At 37.5% G+C, this 23,117-nt stretch overlaps 1 protein-coding gene and 1 non-coding gene across 30 annotated transcripts in view; one reads left to right on the top strand and one right to left on the bottom strand.

The window, feature by feature from the left end:
* The window catches only part of STK33 (serine/threonine kinase 33), a 222,230-nt gene that overhangs the window by 28,486 nt on the left and 170,627 nt on the right, over positions 1-23,117 (top strand). For 2 of the 29 annotated variants that reach the window (XM_055355402.2, XM_055355401.2), the window contains exons 2-3: positions 694-735; positions 2,020-2,107. The exons of the other annotated variants lie outside the window; for them this stretch is intronic. In XM_055355402.2, coding sequence (XP_055211377.1) covers positions 2,036-2,107 — 72 coding nt within the window. In that variant the 5' untranslated portion in view covers positions 694-735; positions 2,020-2,035. The remainder of the gene's footprint in view (positions 1-693; positions 736-2,019; positions 2,108-23,117) is intronic. 29 annotated transcript variants of the gene reach the window in all.
* Positions 12,955-13,085, bottom strand: LOC115933498 (small Cajal body-specific RNA 20). The gene has a single exon (XR_004069326.1).

The following is a 23,117-nucleotide window of genomic DNA, read 5'->3' as shown; positions in this document are numbered from 1 at the left end:
TTATTAACTTTGTAGGGAGGCATTTTTTAGTCATTAGTCAGATATATTGCTGTAGAAGCTGTTGAATATTGTTTTTAAAAGTTCAGAATCTTGTAATATAAGCCCAAAGAATAAGTTAATTATAGAAAAGTGCTACATTGTATGACTCAGATAATCTGAGACTGGATGACTAATTTAGTGTGTAGCTAGGTGCTAAATGTAAAAGGAGTTCAAAGCCTGGAAAGATCCACATGGACTGGAGCTGTTAGTTTGTTTTTGGTTTAAAGGATAGAATCTGGTGTTATTCATCATGCCCATATTGGGACAATGAAAAGACTTCCCAGTATTTCCTTCAAAAGGTTACCCAGGTGTAGTTACGTGCTTCTGATTTTCCCCGTTCCTCTGTTTATAGAGGCATAGCTCATATATTTTGGGAAATGGGAGGAATAGCTGTATTGGTGCTATATTAGTTTGTTATAGCCAATCCCTAAAGAAATGTGTTCCTGTAAAGACTTTTTTGTTTTTCTTTATATTCTCTGAAATTATGATTTGCCTCCAGCCATAATTTCTTGCAGCCACAAATAGTAATAACTAATAATTTTATAGCACTGAACTGTGTACCTTACTGTGTTCTAGATAGGTTTCATATTTTGACTAATTTGATCTTCATGTTAACCCCATGTGGTAGGTAATATTCATTTTTTCATTTTACAGATGGGAGCCAGATAAATGTTACACAACTAGAAAGTGGCAGAGGTGAGCTCTGAACCAGAGTCTCTACTGTTAACCCTAGTCTATGCTTGAATTGACTTAAGAAGTAAATTTTATTAGTAATGTTTTAAACATTGTTATTATTATTATTATTTTGAGACAGGGTCTCACTCTGTCACCCAGGCTGGAATGCAATGGCTCGATCTTGGATCACTGCAACCTCTACCTCCTGGGCTCAAGCAGTCCTCCCACCTCAGCCTCCTGAGTAGCTGGGACTACAGGCACACACCACCACCCCAGCTAATTTTTTAGTATTTTCAGTAGAGTTGGGGTTTCACCATGTTGCCCAGGCTTGTCTCAAACCCTCCCACAGTGCTAGGATTACAGGCATGAGCCGCCACGCCCAGCCTTAAACATTACTTTAACAATGTCATAGGTTAGACAGTTATAACTGTATTAATAAAGTCCTGAGAAGCTCACTCAGTAATTTAAAAAATTTCCACTAGAGGTCAGTCTATCACTTGGCAATATAAATATTTTCTGCTTTCTTAGTGCAAAATTTCATTTACTAAATTAAAGAAGTATGCTGTGGAAGAGACTTGGGTAGCAGAATAGATTTTGAATTGGAAACATAATAAAAAGTCATCTTTATAGTAGTAAAAGCATCTGTGACTATTACAAGATGCAATATTGGTTCAATTGACTGTATTTGCAGAATTTAGTCAGGATATCCTATGAGATGCTATCTGGCACAGGAAAGGCTAATGACCCTGATCTTTAGTTGTTGCCTCTAAATGAACCACATATTAAACATCAGACCAATTTTGTGTTACTAGTACTTCAGATTCTTTTTCTTGACTCATTTAATTTAGTCAAGGACTTAAAATGTACCTGGAGAGTAATGAAATAGTGAAAATATTGGGTGTTTACTAAGAGAGGTTCTGATAATTTTAAGACAATGTGGCTCTAAGATTGTTTAAAAAGTAGCCTAGAGGCTTTTATTTCTCAACTCTCACGTTCTGGAGATAACAAGGAGTTGAATTAAGATGCAGAAACTGAGGGTCTATTTAGAAGCTGCATTTTGAGGTAACTTCTTTGCTTGTAAATGCAGTCGTATTTTGGAAGGATAAAATATAATTAATTAACTAGAGTCTTAACTTGGAAGGATTAAATATAGTTGGAGAGTCTAGCATGGTCCTGAGTATAAAGTTATTAATCAGTTGACCAATGATGTTATTTATATGTAAATAATGATTTTGGCTTCTGTAGGTTAAATAAAGCCTTTTAGGCAGCCTTCAAACTAACTGAAACAATCTGACTTGACTTCAGATTTGTCACACTGGAAATGAATGGCAACATGCGGAACAGGCCAGGACAGGGAGGGAAGTTACACAGGAGGGATGGGTCGGCAGAGTTGGTAAGTTTCGGTGGGTAATAACTTAACCCAGGGGATTGTCGGTGGAGGAACAAGGGAGTCCTGTAGCTAGAGATAGGCAGAAGCAGACAGGATATTTGGGTTCTAGGTAAGCAAGGTGCATCTAAGACCTAAGAAGTCTTCAGAGGCAGCAGAGACGAACCAATGAATGTGAAGGTGAGAGTTAATGATTTCTAATGGTACCTATCCCTTACTGTGTACTTATTTATGTGCCAGGCACTGTGCTAAGAGCTTTATGTACATTATCTCTTTTTCTCCTTATCATAGTCTTGTGAGGTAGGTTCTAATCCCTTTTCACAGACAAGATGACTGAGGCTGAATGAGTTTCAATAACTTGCCTTCAGTCGTAGAACTTGTAAATGGCAGAACTGATATTTGAACTTGGGGCTTATGACCCCGTCTGTGAAACTCTGTTATCGGATGCAGAAGGTATTTCTTTTTTTGCCCCAGTTTTATGCTGCCTGCAATGTAGGGATGGCCATAGGCTTATATCCAATGGGAAATTAACCGCGTGGGTAAACCCCAATTACAACAAAAGCAGAGAGTTATAACTTCCAGGGAGATGGGGGTTGGTATTTTTGTTAAAAATGTGAAGTTTTTTAACCTTTGACTATAAATCATGGTGAAAAACTTATATCCTCCATGTAGCACTGATTAGATGGTGGTGAATCCATCTCCTATACTTTCACTACTTTGTTATTTTTTTTCCTCTTTTCTAAAATCCACTAATTATCTTACTAGGTGTTCTCTCTGTTGGCTTGGTTTCTCATAAATGACACTCCTGGAGATGCCCTCTCAAGGGCTTTCTAGAGTCATAATAGGAAGAGTAGTGGGCAAACCTAAAAGGAAGTTTAGGGATCACTAATTTGGTCTGTCAGTGTACTTTTGTCACTTTATTTTTACACCTGCAGGCAGCAGTGCTTCTGAGACCTTTTAGTCCTTTAAAGATAGCTTTGATCCTAGATCTCTTTCTGCTTAGGATATGTTTTTGAAGGGATGAGGACAGAATGTCAGCTTTCTTCTCCTAAAGGCACCGGTTGTTGAATTTCCCCTGTAATCTGGGACTTTCATCATTTCCTCCATGTTGATGGTGGCGCTAGACCTGGGGAATAGCATTTATCTTTTGTTTTTTGACCTAAGTGACAGGTTAATGGTGAAAGGTCCATCAGCTAAGAATGCTTTTAATAAGGCCCTCTTTTTTGTGGTTTAGCCAGGGTCCATCTGTGGTTAACTGCAAAAAGTATTTCCCAAGTTCCTTCAGTCTTTTCTTCTGAAGTTGCTTGAAGGTGATACTTAGGAAGAGTACATTCACATGCTATACAAGGGCAAGCAAATGGAAAGTTCTCTTTCTATATCTTTTTATCTCTTGGGTGAAACTTTGATTTATTTTGACAAAATAATACAGAATTCTTAACCTAGCAGTATAAAGTAACACCAGATTCACAAGGGGCAAACTCTTCTCAGCAGAGCAGGCTCAGCAGAATTGCGTAAGGCCAGAGTGCCTGCTTTCTTCCATAAGGCTTTGGGATTAAATTTACTCATCTCTGTTTTTAATCCATCAATGCCCAAAGTCATCTGTCTCTTCTATTTGCTATTTCATAGAGAAGGAAGCCATTTGATGGGAATTTCCTAAATTCCCTACAACCAAATCTATGTACTTACTTCCACCTGTTAGCATCCATCTTCCTCACATAGCTTTCCAGCTGGCCTGCTTGCTACTTTCCACTCTTGATTCTCTTACATCCTGCCTCTAAAGTCATATTTTACAAATAAAAATCTGATTATGCCACTCCGCTACTGAAAAAGTGTTTATTTGCATGGTTGTAGGATAGAGCCTCAGATCTTTAACATACCTTATGAGGCCCTATAGATATTGCTCCTTGTCTACCTCACCATCTTTGACTGACAGCAATGTAGCTCTTTTTTTTCCCCACAGTTCAGCCATACTGGCCCCTTTTAATTTCCTCAAATCTGCCAGGTTTCTTCCTGGTTCCTCTTTTTGGAATGCATTCCTCACTTTCCCTGGCTAACTGATTGCTGTCCTTCAGGTCACTGCTTGTGTTACTCTTTCTGGGAAATCCCAATGTAGTCATACCTCTTGTAATTATTAAGTTAGTGACATTATTTTCCAGGTGTTTTTATTACCAGGAAATTCAGTTCTCACTCTTGAGGACTCTTCCTTCACTTTGTGTATTATGTAAGAACTGGGGGTTCCAAAGGGTTAGTCTCATGTACCATGTGGAGGGTGAACTTGAAATCTGAAAAGTACAATATAGTTGTTGCTGATAAAGACTGTTGCTGTTGAAGAATGGTCCTGCACAGCCCAAAGGGACTGATTATTTATGATGACCTGCCCAAGATATAGAAGTTATATTTTACATTCATATACGTACAGACTTACGTTCATACACTTAGTCATTGTTTCTCAAAGCATAATCTTGTGTCATGGTGGTTATAGGCTGGGTTAGAGTCACCCTTCCTCATGATCCCCTGGGCTGGATTGAACTTGGGACACCAACCCAGACAGCTCCTGCCTAGCGAGTATTCTTTTGGTGCCATTTGTATCCCTTCTTGCCAGAAGATTTTGGTCAGGGCAATGTTAGGTTTACTCCAACAGCTAACTTTGAATCCCAAGGAACACTCCCAGAAGGCCTATGGGTATCCCAAGAAAAAAGATAGTTATTGCTAGGTTGTATGCCCAAGGAAGGCCCTACTTACCCAGATACAGGGTACTTACTCATTTTTGCAATCTGTCACTATGGGAGGTGACTTAAGTGACTCTTCACAAAATAAAGTGAGCTTCAAGGAGACTTTTGCCTCTCCTTGAACTGAGAAGCAACTCAGAGATTCTTTAGCTAGAATAATCTAATCCATAACACTTGGGGACTCTAATCTCTGCTTAAACAGCTACCCCTTTACTTACTTATTGATCTGCTATTCTTGTGATTTTTAAAAATAGTAATAGTCTGTTTTCCCCACTATAATGTAAGCTCCAAGAGGGTAGGAACTATTTCTGTCTTCTTCATTGCTGTATCTTCAGTGCCTCCCAAAGTGCCTTGCAGATAGTTAATATCCTATGCATATTTGATGAGTGAATGAACTTTAAGTTTTCCAAAGTAGAATTGTAATAGTAACTATTACTTCTAAGAATGCAGAAGATATTCAGAGAAGTAAAGCCATGCTAACCATATTCCTTATCATGAAACTAATTGAGAATCAACAAATAGAATGAAAAGCAAACAAAAAAAAATCTGTGAAACTAGGAAATGGCTCAGTTCCTAGCTATGGACTAGAATCTAAGAGTATAATGAAATATGGATGAAATCAAAGGGGATGCTAAATTCTGTTATACACCTGTTTAGACTGTAAACAGAGTGCAGATTTCACTGAAAGTGGGGGCCATGAGTATCCCATCCTGTAAGGTTTTCGTGTTGGGACACGCCATGGGAAAACCTGGAAAATTCCCAAGGAAGCCAGTGCAATATCTCAAAATGGAGACAGAGAGAAAGAGAGAGAGAGAGGAGAGAGAGACAAGAGGACAGTATCTTTTGATTTCTAACCTGCAGTGAAGTGGAGAGGAAGAGAGAAGAAATGACAATGAGCTCTGTAGCAGTTAACTGAATCAAATGAACATAAATGAATAACTAATAAATTAGCAAACCAAAGCTAGTTAACTGCTTTACTCTAAGCATGCAGAATGAAGTACATTTCAGATTAAGAATTATTTTAGTAAACAAATTCTTGAAAAATACATCTGTATTCACTTAAAGAAATTGAAGGGGAACATAGAATTTTTAGAAATTGGAGTTAAGGAAAGCAAGGCAATCCCTCTCTGGTGGTCAGTCATAGGATGTGAGGCTTTATAGCTGTTGGCAGCCATGTTCTGTGCCTTGTGGGATAAATTGGTCTGTCTGTGATACTGACAGCCAAGCCAACACATTGAAGCAGAAATAAGAGACAAAAGAAAAATAGCCCTGGTTGAGATAAGCAGTCCTGGTGGCGTTCAAGTCTGTGGTTCCAGTTATCCCTCAGGCTCAGTTACACTTTATACATTTCCTAAAGTTATATGAGGTACTGCATTGTCTTTCTGATAAATTCTTTTTATCTAAACTATTTCAAGTTAGGTTTATGCCATAGGCTTTCAACTAGGAATTCTGTATGATATGTAGATAATACAGGCAGAGAAGATCCAACATATGTGTTATTGGTGTGCCTGATAGAGAGTAGAACGAATGGACAATAATTTCAAATATATCATGGGGAAAAGACCACCAGAGATTAAACGGATTAGTAATCTGCAGATTCAAAGAACACAGAATTCTAAAAGAACTGAAACAGGATGATCAATATCAAATAAGTATATAACAGTAAAGTTACTTGTGCTTCAAGATTAAAAAAAAGAATCGCCAAGCATCCAGACAGAAAAAGCAAGTCACCGAAAGGGGGAAAATGAGACTGGCTTCTGACATCATGGTAATAGCCAAAGCCAGGAGGCAGTTGAACAGTGTCTGAGTTTTGGTGGAATGTGTGTAGGCAGGGAATAGTGTGACCCACAGATTTAATACCTGGTCAAGCTCTTATTTATGCATAAAGGTAACAACCAATATTCTCAAACATTCAAGGACCTAGTCCCTGAAGAAATGCCTCAAGAGTAAAATTAATCATCTAAGTGATAAATGAAAAGAACTTGGGAATGAAGAAGCATAGATAGGGAGGGGTTGACAGGGCATATGGAATCTATTTAAAAATAGACCAAGTAAAGTCTGAATAACTGCGTAGTATGAAAACAGAAGAAAATGTAAAGGCTCTAAAATTAATATTGAATAAAGGATTTATGTAACAGATATAAAGAGGGGAAGGGAGAATAGGTAGAGGTTTGTAACAGAGTATGAACTCCCATTTATCTTCGTGGAGAGAGAGTCAGTAGATACAGCCTGTAGTTAATGAATCTGCTAGTCTCAGTTGAAATCTATGCACTGCCACATAGCAGCTATGCATTCTCAGATGAGTTTAATTCTCATAAGTAGTTGTAGAATCTTCATCTGTGTCTTGGAGGTAATGATACTACTAACCTACTAGAGTTGTTGTGAAGATTAAATACAATAATGTGTGTCAGATACTTAGAACAGTGCCTGGCCTGAAGTAAGCATTCAGTAAAAATTACCAATTGTTTATTATTATTTTAAGGCAAAAACATGGGCAGATAATTTTATAATCTTGGGGCAGAGAAGGCCTTTCTAAGCATAACTCTCAACCTAGTGACCACAAAAGAAAAGATTAATTATTTGACGTCATAAAAACTAAAAGCTTTTACATGACAAAATCACCATGATAAGAATCAGTGAACAAATACCCAAGTCGGGGAGAATAATTGCAATATATTTGACAGAAGAAGGATTGATATCATTAATATTTAGGGATCACTGATAAGTCAACAAGAAAAAGATGAGAAAAAATCAGTATGAACAGATATTTTATGGAAAAAAATTTGAAAAAATACTTAGCCTCATTTATAATTAAGGAGGTAGAAATTAAAATAAGATGCTATTTTTCATTTATCAAATTGAGAATGATGAAAAAGTTCAAAAATGTCTAATGATAGAATGTGGTAAAATGCACTCTCATATCCTTTCTTGAGGGCAGTCTGACATTTATCAAAATAATAAATGCTCACACATTTATCTCTGCAGTGCTACTGCTAAGAGTGTATTCTACAAATATATTCATCTTAGTATACAAAGATATATGTAAAAGGTTATTGCATATAGCATCATTTGTAATAGAAACCATTTGGAAGCAATTTACTTGACTATTGATATGGACTTGTTAAATAATTTAGAGTGCTTATATATATTGGAATATTATATAGCCATTAAAACAAAAGAGGTATAAATATATATACGGATAATGAAAAAATGGTTAGGCTATAATATTTAGAAAAAGGGTAAGTTACTGAGAATAGGTATAGTATGAGCTTATTTACAACAATATATGATTTATACTTAGGTTGTGTATATGCAAAGAAAATTTCTAGAATGTTACACAGAACCATTGGAAATGATTATCTCTGAGATGGAGAATGGAGATGCTCTGGACTCTTATTTTCATTTTATACCCTCTGGACTCTTTCAGTTTTTATTATAGCAATTATTTTCTGATTTTATAGTAATTAAAAGCAAACAAAAATAATATTTTAACCAGTAGTGACTATGTTGCTTTTGAAAATAGAATTTAATATTCTGGGAATAAAATTATGGGGTAAAATAGTAAAACAAATCAAGTAGGTTCAACTAATGTTTGTTCAACAAAGATTTAGGAAGCTCCTACTTTGCATGATGTACTAAACTGAGCTTAGCTTGTGGAACAGATAATACTTGATATATGCTAAAAATAGCGGTTCAGACATTTCTCCTAGAGGTTACATTTTCTTAATTAAAACCAGATGAAATGAAGTCTGTTAGTGAACACTGTTTTTATTACATGATTGTCATGCCACCAACCTAGAAACTAGCATGAGGGGCAGGAAAAAATGCTAAGGTTTGTGAACTTGGCTATGCCATTTTGTTGGCTTTGTGCTTTGGTTGTCATAATATGGCTGCTGAAGGTGTTGGGGATATGTGAGAAGGTATATTAGTGATAATGCTCATGATGACAGGAGAAGATCCTGTATTCCTGAGCAAAAACTAGATTTGATCAAATGCTGTATTTACCAGTGCTATTTATGTTTTGTTGCTTTAAAGGCAGCAATTTTATGAAGCAGGTTGTAGTTTCATGGAGGCAAACGGACCCCTACATTTTCTAGGGTTTGGCCATGTGAATTATACCAATCTATTTAGAAATTGTGGCTGTTTTCTATTAGAGAGTCTGTGATTCTTCAAAATCTTGTGATTTCATTGGGCTCAAGACATTTTGAGGAATGGGAAATGATTGCAGTATCCAGTTGGCATTAGCTTTTTGAATTTGAATACCCGCACAGTCAGCTGTGCTATATTAACACTTGTTTTGAAAATGTGAATTTGCTGCAATGCCATTGATATGTTAGGAAGCGATTTGAGCATAAGTGAATTTCATGTTTGTGTTATCCATGATTTTGTCAGCAAGAAACACCAGGTGAACACAGAATACAGCACACAGTTGAACCGAGCCCAGCAGGAACACACAAAACAGACACATGTACGTACCTGGAATATCTACGAGCTACCTCAGTTCACCACAAGTTATGAGCCACACCCACCCGCATCTGGTGTCACACCTTTCCTTCTGATTTCAGATAACCTTCTTTCTGGCACCCATGATTAATTCAAAAACTACAGTCTTTCAAATGCCTATATCTATAAGTAAACTTCAGGTTTTTTTCAAGGTAAGGTGCCATATATTTATGTTTCCTAACCATTTAACATGTACAAAAATGCTATGATTTTTTATTAGGTTTTGTGTGTGTGTGTGTGTGTGTGTGTGTGTGTGTGTGTATATGTGTGTGTGTACCACTGACAAAGATTTGGAGTTTTGTGTCCCTAACTACATTTCCCCCGTAAGTCCTTGTTTGTGCCATTTTGGCATAGTGTAGTGATTTTTAGGAATGTAGGTATTTCCTTATAGTGAAACTGACTATATCTCTTTGAACAAATTTATGCTGGTCTTTTTTCCTTTTCATTTTAAGTTTATGTAGTGCATCTGATTTGCAATAGTTAAACAGCTCCCTGCAAACAAATGAATGATGGAAATCTTATTTTTCCTTTTGTTGCAGATAATCCATTGTACAAAGTTAGCTCAACATTTCTAATTTTAAACCAACTCTCTAGTTCCTTATTGGCAGTTGGTTAGGGCTTCATGTGTCCTAGTGAATTGAGTGATTTTTCTAAGTTAAATTTTTGTGAAGGGCTGCATCTTAAGATAAGGTCCTAAATGCCTCGTGTTGAACTCCTTTGGACTTCTCTAGACTTCTGTGACTTAAGGTTCATTACATTGCTAATCGCCCATGTTTACTATTATATGAAGAAAGCCTTGCACCAAGTTTGTGGCATGAAGTAAGTACATAGGTATAAACAGCATGTGATTGAAAACCAAGTATTTATTATTTGGAAGTGAATTACTTGTTTTTTTAAAAAAAAGCTTAGTCATCTTTTTTGAGGGTTTTTTTCTACTCCAGTGATGATATAGGTTGAAGTAAAAATCTTTCATTGAATGCTGAAGTTCCTTTTTGAGGTTCTAACATGATATACATGAATAAAGGAGTTACAAGTCTATAATTGCCTTCTTTACATCTGACTTATAATGCTTTCTTGCGCCCAGGTTCCGTTCCTTATTCTAGTTCACTTAGTAGTTGCACTAGGAATTATTTCTGTAAAAATATGAGAGGTAGGAATGTATATTTTGACTTGAGTATTTGCTTTAAGATTTTCCTTGTGTAAGTACAGGTTTTTATTCTGATTTTGGCATGTAAGAATTCAGCTTTAAGTTGAAATTTAAGACTTCCTGACTTCCTTTTTTCCCTCCTTTTTTCCTTCCTTCCTTCCTTCCATCCTTCTTTCCTCCCTCCCTCCTTGCCTCCCTCTTTCTTTTCTCCTCCTCCTCCCTCTCCTCTCCTCTCCTCTCCTCTCCCTTCCCTTCCCTTCCCTTCCCTCCCCTCCCCTCCCCTCCCCTCCCCTCCCCACTCCCCTCCCCTCCCCCCTCCCCTCCCCTCCCCCCTCCCCTCCCCCTCCCCTCCCCTCCCCTCCCCTCCCTTCCCTTCCTTCACAAGGTCCCCCTCTGTTGCCTAGGGTGGAGTGCAGTGGCACAATCAAGGCTCACTGCAGCCTTGACCTCCCAGGCTCCAGTGATCCTCCTACCTCAGCCTCCCAAGTAGCTGGGACCACAGGCATGCACCATGATGGCCAGCTAATTTGTTTATTTTTTATAGAGATGAGGTCTCACTATGTTGCCCAGGCTGGTCTTGAACCCCTGGGCTCAAGTGATCCTCCTGCTTTGGCCTCCCAAAGTGTTGGGATTACAGGCATGAGCCACCATGCCTGGTTTAAGGTTTCTTTTAATTTTCTCTTTGAAAGAAAGTATCTTAGTCAATAGTAAGTGCATCTAGCAAAGGGGGGCATTACTATGGTGACCCTAAAATCTGTTCTTCTCTTCTTCATTCATTCATTCTTCATAGAACAAATATTTGTTAGGTGCCTAATATGTGTTACATCATTTTAGGCTCTGGAGAATATAATGATGAGCAAAAATACAGTCTTTCCCTCAAAGTCTAGTGGGGGAAATAGACTTTAATTAATTAGTGACCAAAATATATATTTATAAATTGTGATAAGTGCTATGAAGAAAGTGTACAAGTTCCTTTGAAAGAGAAAAACAAGGGGACCCAATTTGGATAAGTGATTTAAAAAAGGCCTTTCTGAAGAAGTGACGTTTAAACTGAAGTCTACAGGATAAGGAGTTTACTGGAAGGGAAAGGGGGTGGAAGGATTTCCAGGCAGAGGCAAGAGGTTTTGTGATATCATTTTATAGTACTTATGACCTTTTTAGATGCTTATATAATTAGGTACTAGTCTATGAGCAAGACAGTTTATAGAGCTGTGTTACTGAAAAGATGCATATAAATTACATTTTTATAAATGAATTCCTGAATTCCTGCAGGCTTACATTATACTCACTGTGCTATATCATCTGCATTTGATTGATGTTCAGTTACTTCAATTACTGCTAGATTGATCTTTCTAAAGCACAACTTTGATGACGCTTTTTTCTGCTCAGAAATCTTTACCAGCTCCCCAGTTACCCGATAAAATCCAGACTTCTTAGCCTCATGGTCAGGCCCTCCCCAACTGGCCCTAGTCTCAATATTCTACTTCAACTTTACTCCTGTTTCTGAGGTACTCTCTTGGCCAACAGAACTTCTGGATGATCATGGGTGCTTTCTTATGTGCCCACCTTCACTTGCATTGCTTCTCTTGCCTTACAATCTGTTCACCTCCTTCTTAGACTGCCCAAATCCAGGCCCATTTCAGATGTTAACATTTGATCTTGGTGTCTTCTCTGATCACCCCAGCTGGAAGTTACTTCTTTTTCTTCTGACTTCTTATGGCATTTTTATTTTTACTGTTCTTTAGTACTTTTCCCTTCTTGTTTTTAAAAAACTTATTATTTTTAATTGACATCATAATTGTATACATTTATGGAGTAGAATGTGATGTTTTGATACATGCACACAGCGTGGAGTGATTAAATCAAGCTAATTAACATATTCATCACCTCACTTTTTTTGTGGTAAGATAATTAAAATTTACTTTCTGTATTATTTTTATTTTTATTTTATTTTAAGATGGAGTCTCGCTCTGTCGCCCAGGCTGGAGTGCAATGGTGCAATCTCAGCTCCCCACAAGCTCTGCCTCCCAGATTCAAGTGATTCTCTCACCTCAGCCTCCCAAGTAACTGGGATTACAGGCGCTCACCACCACACCCAGCTACTTTTTATGTTTTTAGTAGAGATGTGGGTTTTGCCATGTTGCCCAGGCTGGTCTTGAACTCCTGGGCTCAGGCAGTCCACTCACCTCAGCCTCTTAGTGTGCTAGGATTACAGGTGGGAGCCACAGTGCCCAGCCAGTTTCTTAATTATTTTTAAACGTGCAATATGCTATTACTGACTATAGTCACCCTGCTGTGCAATAGATCTCAAAACATTCCTCTTGTCTACCCTTTGACCAGCAGCTTTCCATTCCTTCCCTCCTATTCCCCCCAGCCTCTGGTAATCATCATTCTACACTCTACTTCTATGAGTTTGACTCTTTTAGATTCTACATACAAGTAAGATGGTGTGGTATTTGTCTTTTTTTTCTTTCAAATACCCAAGGGAGGTAAACAAGGCTGCCCAGCTCTCAGCAGTCATGATGATGATTCTCAAGGGCCATCTTGGCCTCCAACCCTGGCTGAAGAGAAAAAAGATCCCCTACAGCCCTATGAGAGAGAGGTCCTCTGTCTTTCTGTGCTTGGCTCATTTCACTTAACATAAAGTCCCCCGGGCTTATCCACATTGTTGCAAATGACAGGATTTCCTTCTGAAAAAGGCTGAATAGTATTCCATTGTGTATATATATCACATTTTTTATCCATTCATCTGTTGATGGGCACCAAGGTTGTTTCCACATCGTGGCTATTGTGAGTAGTGTTGCAGTGAACATGGCAGTGCAGATCTCCTTCTGACATATTGATTTTGGTTCCTTCGGGTATGTACCCAGCAGTGGGATTGCTGAATCATATAGTAGTGATGTTTTCAGTTTTTTTGAGGAACCTCCATACCGTTTTTTATAATAGCTGTACTAATTTACATCCCCACTAACAGTGTACAAGTATTCCCTTTCTCTGCATCCTCACTAACACTTATCTTTCATCTTTATGATAACAGCCATTCTAACAGGTATGAGGTGATATCATCTCATAGTATTTTTAATTTGCATTTATCTGATAATTAGTGATATTGAACATTGTTTTCATGAACTAGCTGGCCGTTTGTATGTCTTTGTAGAAATGTCTGTTCAGGTCATTCACTCTTTTTCTTTTTTTGAGATGGAGTCTCACTCTGTTGCCCAGGCTGGAGTGCAGTGGCGTGATCTGGGATCACTGTACCCTCAACCTCCCAGATTCAAGCAATTCTCTTGCCTCAGCCTCCCTAGTAGCTGGGACTACAGGTGCATGCCACCATGCTTGGCTAATTTTTTGTATTTTTAATACAGATGGGGTTTCACTGTGTTAGCCAGGATGGTCTTGATCTCCTGACCTCGTAGTCCACCTGCCTCGCCCTCCCAAAGTGCTGGGATTGCAGGTGTGAGCCACCACACCCGGCCAATTCACTCATTTTTTGATCAGGTTATTTGTTTTCTTGCTATTGAGTTGTTTGAGTTCCTTACATATTTTGGACATTAATCCCTTATCAGATATATGGTTTGTAAATATTTTCTCCTACTCTGTGAGTTGTCCCTTCACTTTGTTAATCTGTTTCCTTTGCTCTGCAGAAGCTTTTTAGGTGGATGCCATCCCACTTGTCTGTTTTGGTCTGTGTCTTTGGGGTCATATCAAAAAAATCATTGCCTAGTCTAATGTCATGGAGCTTAACCTCTGTGTTTTCTTCTAGTAGCTTTATAGTTTCGGGTCTTATATTTAAGTCTTTAATCCATTTGGAGTTGATTTTTATATATGGTATGAGATAAAGATGCAGTTTCATTCTTTTGCATGTGGATGTTCATTTTTTCCAGCACCATTTATTAAAGAGGGTGTCCATTTCCCATTGTGTGTTCTTGGCACCTTTGTAAAAAAAACATCAGTTGACTATTAATGTGTGGGCTTCTGGGATTTCTGTCCTGTTCCATTGGTCAGTGTGTCTATTTTTATGCTAGTACCATGCTGTTTTGATTTTGATAGCCTTAAGATATACAGTTGTATAGCGTATAACAACATTTTGGTCAGTGATGGATCACGTATACAATGGTGGTCCCATATGATTATAATGGAGCTAAAGAATTCCTGTTGCCTAGCGACATTGTAGGTGTTGTAACATTGTAAGGCAACACATCACTCAGGTGTTTTTGGTGATGCTATTGTAACCAAACTTACTGTACTTCCAGTTGTATAAAAGTGTGGGACATATACTTATGTAAAGTACATAATGCTAGATAATAATAAGCAATTATGTTACTGGTTTATATATTTACTTATACATATATGATATATATATCATATATACACACCATATATATCATATATATACACACCATATATATCTCATATATACACCATATATATATCTCATATATACACCATATATAATATATATACACCATATATATGATATATATATACACCATATATATATCATATATATACACACACCATATATATATCATATATATATACACCATATATATATATATATATATATATATATTTTTTTTTTTTTTTTTTGGAGACAGAATCTCCGTCTGTTACCCACGCTAGAGTACAGTGGTTTCAGCATAGCTTACTCTGCAGCCTTGAACTCCTGGATTCAAGTGATCCTCCTGCCTCAGCTTCCTGAGTATCTGGGACTACAGGTGTGTGCCACATGCCTGGCTAATTTAAATTTTTTTTTTTTTTTTTTTTATGTGGAGACAAGGTCTCACTGTATGGCCCAGGCAGCTCCTGAACTCCTGGGCTCAAGCGATCCTTCTGCCTTGGCCTCCCAAAGTGTTGGGATTATAGACATGAGCCATCACCCAGCATATATTATACTCTTTGTTATTTTAGAGTCTCCTCTTTTCACTTACTAAAAAAAGTCAACTGTTAAGCAGCCTCAGGCAGGTCCTTCAGGAGGTATCCAGAAAAAGGCATTTTTATCATAGGAGATGACAGCTCCGTGCTTGTTATTGCCCCTGAAGACCTTCCAGAGGAACAAAATATGGAGGAGGAAGACAGTGATATTGATGATCCTTATCCTGTGTAGACCTAGACTAATGTGTATGTATGTGTCTTAGTTTTTAACAAGAAAGTTTAAAAAGTAAAAAAATAAATGAGTAAAAGAACGGAAAAATAGAAAAAAGCTTATAGAATAAGGATATAAAGAGATAAAATATTTTTGTAAAGCTGAACCTGTATTTGTGTTTTAAGCTGTGTGTTATTAAAAAGAAGCAAAAAGTTAAAAAAATGTAAAAAGTTTATAAAGTAGAAAAGTTACAGAAAGCAAGGTGATGTCAGCCAAGCAGCAGAATAGAAGATCCTCTGGCATCACTCTCCCTACAAAAATACAACTAGAAATGTTTAAAAACAAGAATACCACCCTGAATATACCAGAACTTGGAGGAGAAGCTGAGAAACCCCATAGACTCACAGGATCGAGATAAGCCATGACTGGTAAAAGAAAAGGTCGTTTCAGTCTGTGCCACTTCCTTCCCCAAGCTGGCATAATGCCACTCACAGAGAATTTTTCTAGACCTATGGCTTATAGGGTGATAGGAGGGAATTGGAGGTGGACATTCATTTTTGCCACTGGTCTGGAATCTTTTTGAGAAGCCTACTCCAGATGCACTCCATAGGAACCATGGGGAATACCAGGAGGGTTGTACCATCTGGGGGTGAATTGGGGGCACACAGGGGCACTGAGCACAGTGACTGGTGTGCAGATCTTGGTGGCTCTTTAGCTCTCCAATCAGCAGGGACACCATGTTGAAGAGACAGGCCAGTGCCATAGTGCTGCAAGGGGTACAGTTCATGGAAAGGCTGGAATACCTAGCTGCATTTTCCACAAAGCCTAGGCATTTGAAGCAAGCCTTCCCCTGACCTAGAAATAACTAAAAGGCTGGGATTAAGTTCTGGTGCCCATTTATGTTTTTCCTAGATTAGGAAGCAATAACAGGACAGCAATATAGTTCTGGGGTAAAGTTTTAGTTCTGATGCTCCCTACAAGTTTTGCGCAGAACGGGAAACAATGACAAGCCAGCATTTAGGTTCCGATATGAAGAAGTAAAGGTCTAACACCACCAAAGAACACCTGCAAACACTAGAAGAGGTAGCTCTCTCCTTAAATGTGCAGGCATCAACAAAAAGACACAAGGATTGTGAAAACTCAGGGAAATTTAATACCACCAAAAAATACTAACAAAGCTCTAGCAGTGGACCCAGAAGCATTGAAGATCTATGAAATGTCTGATAAAGAATTCAGAATAAGGCCAGGCATGGTGGCTCATGCCTGTAATCCTAGCACTTTGGGAGTCTGAGGTGGGCAGATTGCTTGAGGTCAGGAGTTTGAGACCAGCTTGGCCAACATGGTAAAACCCAGTCTCTACTAAAAGTACAAAAATTAGCCAGTTGTGGTGGTAGGCACCTATAGTTCCAGCTACTCAGGAGGCCGAGGCAGGAGAATCACTTGAACCCAGGAGGCAAAGGTTGCAGTGAGCCAAGATTGTGCCACTACACATCAGCCTGGGTAATAGAACAAGACTCTGTCTCCAAAAAAAAAAAAAAAAATTATTCAGAATAACTGACTTAAATAATTTCAGGGAGTCGTTTTGCCTGCTGCCATCCATGTAAAATATGACTTGCTCTTCCTTGCCTTCTGTCATGATAGTGAGGCCTCCCCAGCCATGTGGAGCTGTGAGTCCATTAAACCTCTTTTTCTTCCAGTCTTGGGTATGTCTTTACCAGCAGTGTGAACACTTACACTGTAAATTGGTACCAGTAGATTGTGTTGCTGCCATAGATACCTGAAAATGTGGAAGTGACTTTGGAACCGGGTAATAGGCAGGGGTTGCAACAGTTTGGAGGGCTCAGAAGAAGACAGGAAATGTGGGAAAGTCTGGAATTTCCTAGAGAAATTTTGCCCAAAATTCTTTGCCCAAAATGCTGAAAGTGATATGGACAACAAAGCCCAGGCTGAGGTGGTCTCAGATGGAAATGAGGAACTTGTTGGGAACTGGAGCAAAGATGCCTCTTGTTATGTTTTAGAAAAGAGACCAGTGGCATTTTTCACCTGCCCTAGAGATTTGTGGAACTTTGAACTTGAGAGAGATGATTTAGAGTATCTGGTGGAAGAAATTTCTAAGCAGCAAAGCACTTAGGTGACTTGGGTGCTGTTAAAGATATTCAGTTTTATAAGGGAAGCAAAGCATGAAAGTTCAGAAAATTTGCAGCCTGACAGTGCAATAGAAAAGAAAATCCCGGTTGAGTGTGGTGGCTCATGACTGTAATCCTAGCACTTTGGGAGGCCAAGGCGGGTGGATCACAAGGTCAGGAGTTTGAGACCAGCCTGGCCAATATATTAGTAGAAGGAAAGAAATAATAAAGATCAGAGCAGAAATGAATGAATTTGAGACTAAAAAAAATTACAAAAGATCACCCTGAAACTATTGCTATTAATTACATATTCCGAGACCTTATTGTGTATTATGTAGAGTTTCAAACAAAAGTATTTTTGTAAGAAGAATTATTACTATCATAAAATTATATTTCTTCAAAACTGTTACAATAATTGTTTGTTCCTTCATTAATTATATAGTTATATAAAACTTTTGCAGAAGATGCTGATATATCACTGAGAGCCATGATTTGTTCAGAGTGATATTTGTAATTATGGAAATACAAAGTACAAAGTTAATATTTGACATCTATTTGAAAGCATGTTACAGAAACACTGACTTTTGTTTTAAGTAAAGATAAGCTGACTTAAAAAATCAATGAATTTAAAAGTTGGTTTTTTTAAAATATGAAAATCAACAAACCTTTGGCTAGACTAAGAAAAAAGAGAGAAGACCCAAAGAAATAAAATCAGAGATGAAAACGTTACAACTGATAACCACAGAAATACAAAGGATCATTATAGAATCTCATGAACAACTATTTGCCAACAAATTGAAAAACTTAGATGAAATGAATAAATTCCTATATACGTAACCTATCAGAATTGAACCATGAAGAAATAGGAAACCTGAACAGACTAATAGTGAGTTATGAGATTGAAGCAGCAATCAGAAGTTCCCCAACAAAGCTCAGGACCCAATGTCTTCACTACTGAATTCTAACAAATGTGTAAAGGAAAGCTAATACCATTTGTATTCAAACTATTTCAGAAAATTGAGGAGGGAATACTCCAAACTCGTTCTACAAGGCTAGCATCACTCTCACACCAAAACCAGGCAAAGCCATAACAAAAAAGAAAAAAAAACAAAAACAGAAAACTACAGGCCAATATACCCAATGAACATAGATGCAGAAATCTTCAACGAAACACTAGCAAACCAAATTCAACAACACACTGAAAAGATCATTTAGCACAATCAAGTGTGATTTACACCAGGGATGCAAGGATGGTTCATCATATGTAAATTAATAAATATGACACATCTGATTAACAGAATCAAGGATAAAAATTATATGGTCATTTCAATAGATACTGAAAAAGTATTCAATAAAATTTAATATCCCTTCATGATAAAAACTCTGAACAAACTGAGTATAGAAGGAGAATACCTGAAATCAATAAAGACCATATATGACCAAACCACAGCTAATAATTTGTTTATCAGTTCTAACAGTTTTTTGGTGGAGTCTTTAGGTTTTCCTAAATATAAGATCATGTCATCTGTGAAAAAGGATAAATTGGCTTTCTCCTTTCCAATTTGGATATCCTTTATACAAAACCAGCATGCAAAAATCAGTAGTATTTTTATACACCAACAGTGAACAATCTGAGAAATTAAGAAAGTAATCCCATTTACAATAGCTACAAGAATATAAAACACCTAGGGATAAATTTAACCAAAAAATAAAACACCTAGGAAAAAATTTAACCATTTTTTATAATGAAAATGATAAAATATGAAGAAAGAAATCAAAGAGGACACAAACAAATGGAAAGATGTCCCATGATCATGTATTGGGAGAATTAATATTGTTGAAGTGTTCATACTGCCCAAAGTGATCTACAGATTCAATGCAATCCCTCTCAAAATACCAATGACATTCTTTACAGAATAGAAAAAAATTCTAAAATTTGTATGGACCCACAAAAGACTCTGAATAGTCAAAAGAATTGTGAGCAAAAATAACACAGTTGAGGGCATCACACTTTTTGACTTCAAAATATATTACAAAGTCATAATAACCAGAACAGCATGGTACTGGCATAAAAATGGACACATAGACCAATGGAACAGAATAGATAACTCAGAAATAAATCCATACATTTACAGCCAATTTATTTTCAACAAAGCCTCCAGAAACATACATTGTGGAAAGGACAGCCTCTTTAGTACGCGATACTGGGGAAACTGTATATCCATATGCAGAAGAATGAAACTAGATCCCTATCTCTCACCATATACAAAAACAAAATAAATGCATTAAAGATTTAAATGTAAGACTTGAAACTATGAAACTGCTAGAGGAAAACATTGGGGAAATACTTGGGGACATTGGTCTGGGCAAAGATTTTTTTTTTTTGTTATACTTTAAGTTCTAGGGTACATGTGCACAACGTGCAGGTTTGTTACATATGTATACACGTGCCACGTTGGTGTGCTGCATCCATTAACTCGTCATTTACATTAGGTATATCTCCTAATGCTATCCCTCCCCCCTCCCTCCACCCCACAACAGGCCCCGGTGTGTGATGTTCCCCATCCAGTGTCCAAGTGTTCTCATTGTTCAATTCCCACCTATGAGTGAGAACATGTGGTGTTTGGTTTTCTGTCCTTGTGATAGTTTGCTCAGAATGATGGTTTCCAGCTTCATCTATGTCCCTACAAAGGACATGAACTCATCCTTTTTTATGGCTGCAGAGTATTCCATGGTGTATATGTGGGTCTGGGCAAAGATTTTTTTGGATAAGACCCCAAAAGCACAGGCAACAAAAGCGAAAATAGACAAATGGGATTACATTAAGTTAAAAAGCTTTTGCACAGCAAAGGAAACAATTAACAGAGTGAAGCAACAACCCACAGAATGGAAGAAAATATTTACAAACTCTCCATCCACAAGGAATTCATAACCAGAATAGATAAGGAACTCAAACAATTCAATAGCAAAATAATGAATAATCTGATTTTAAAAATGAGCAAATGACCTGAATAACTTCTCAGAAGAAGACATACAGGGCTAGGTGCAGTGGCTCACGCCTGTAATCCCATCACTTTGGGAGGCTGAGACGGGCAGATCACCTGAGGTCAGGAGTTCGAGACCAGCCTGGTCAACATGGTGAAACCTCATCTCTAAGAAAAATACAAAATTAGCCAGGCGTGGTGGCGTGTGCCTGTAATCCCAGCTACTAGAGAGGCTGAGGCAGGAGAATCACTTGAACCTGGGAGGCGGAGGTTTCAGTGAGCCGAGATTGCACCATTGCATTCCAGCCTGGGCAACAAGAATGAAACTCTGTCTCAACAGAAACAAACAAAAAACAAAAAAGAAGACATACAAATGGCCAACTCTATATGAAAAAATTCTTATCGCTAATCATAAGGGAAATGCAAATCAAAACAACAATGTGATATTTTGCCCCAGTTAAAATGGCTATTCTCCAAAAGGAAAAGTAACAGATGCTAGTGAGGATGTGGAGAAAGGGAGAAGCCAGTGCACTGTTGGTAGGAATTTAAATTAGTACATCCATTATGGAAACAGTATGGAGGTTCCTCAGAAAACTAAAAATAGTCTACCGTATGATCCAGCAATCCCACTGCTGGATATATATCCAAAAGAAAAGAAAAGAAAAGAGATACCTGCATTCCCATGTTTATTGCAGCACTATTTACAGTAGCCAAGATATGGAATCAACCTAAGTGCCCATCAGTGGATGAATGGATAAAGAAAATGTGGTAAATATACACAGCGGAATATTATTCAGCCATAAATGACAATGAAATCCTGTCATTTGCAGCTACTTGGGTGGAACTGGAGGTCATTATCTTAAATAAGCCAGGCACAGAAAGACAAATATTGCATGATTTCACTCATGTGGGGGATAAACAAGTTAATGCCATGGAAGTAGAGAGTAGACTGATGGTTCCAAGGAGCTGAGAAGGGTAGGGTGGGGGGGATGAAGAGAGATTGGTTAGTGAGTACAAAAATATAGTTAGATAGAAGGAATAAGTTCTAGTGTTTGATAGCACAGTAGGGTGACTATAGTTAACAGTAATTTATTTTATATTTCAAAATAGCTAGAAGACAAAATTTGGAATGTTTCCAGCATAAAGAAATGATAAATGTTTGAGGTAATGGATAGCCTAATTACCCTGATTTGATCATTACACATTGTGTGAATGTATCAAAATCTCACAGGTACCCCATAAATATGTGCAATTATCATGTATCAATAAAAAGTTACAGTAAGCTAGTTAGTTTATTATTGAAGAAAAAGTTTTAAAAATAAATTTAGTGTAGCCTAAGTGTACAAGTATTTGTACAGTGTACAGTAGTATGCAATAATGACCTGTGCCTTCACATTCACTCACTACTGACTCACTGTTGTACCCAGAGTATCTTCCTGTCCTGCAAGCTACATTCGTGGTAAGCGCCCTATACAGGTGTATCATTTAAAAATATTTTATCTGTGTTTTTACTATACCTTTTCTATGTTTAGATACACAAATACCATCGTGTTACAATTGCCTACAGTATTTAATACAGTAAAATGCTATACAGGTTTGTAGCCTAGGAACAAGAGGCTATACCACATAGCCTGTGTGTGTAGTAGGTTGGCCCATCTAGGTTTGTGTAAGCGCACTCTATGATGTTTGCACAATGATAAATTACCCAATGACACAGTTCTCAAATGTATTCCCATTGTTAAGCAACACATGACTGTATTTTGAAATTAGGAGGTGTGATACCTCTAGCTTTGTTCTTTTTGCTCAGGATTGTATTGGTCATTCATCTCGCTTCTTGTTTTGAAGTTATTTCTAGGCATATCTTACCTTCCTAACTAGACCTTTATGTTTCTTGAGACCAAAGCCTGTGAAGGATGAGTCTGCTTCTTTCACTGTGCCTAATACAGTCCCTTGCACATGGTAGGCTCTTAATATAAATTTCTTAAACTAATTTGTAAGTTAATTGTTGATGGCTAGATTGCCCTTAAAGAGTACTTAGTAATCTTTAAACAAACGCATCAGGGGACTGATATACATATAAATACTTTGTAACATTAGTAAGCTTAAATTTGTATTTTCCTTCAAAGGGATACTACTTGATTGGGATATTTATATTTCGTTTTGCCCAATTTAGTGACACTGATTCACAGAGATTATTTTAGATTCATAAATGGTGCTGTCATTTCTATTTTTGCCTCTCTTTTAAAGGTTTGCATGCTCATTTAGCTGTAAAAAAGGATGAAAAGAACAAATCAACACCCTCACTGGCTGTTGATTCCCAGTAGAAAGAAATAGATTTGAAAGCATGTCTAGGTAATGGATTTATTTTGATTGTTTTGGGTTTTCCAAGTGCATGTGGCTTCAGATGAGGTTGGAATAATCCCACAAAGAATTTCCTTATT

Source organism: Gorilla gorilla, chromosome 9 (genome assembly GCF_029281585.2).
Source record: "Gorilla gorilla gorilla isolate KB3781 chromosome 9, NHGRI_mGorGor1-v2.1_pri, whole genome shotgun sequence".
NCBI lineage: Eukaryota > Metazoa > Chordata > Mammalia > Primates > Hominidae > Gorilla > Gorilla gorilla.
This window is presented reverse-complemented; position numbering and strand designations above follow the sequence as displayed.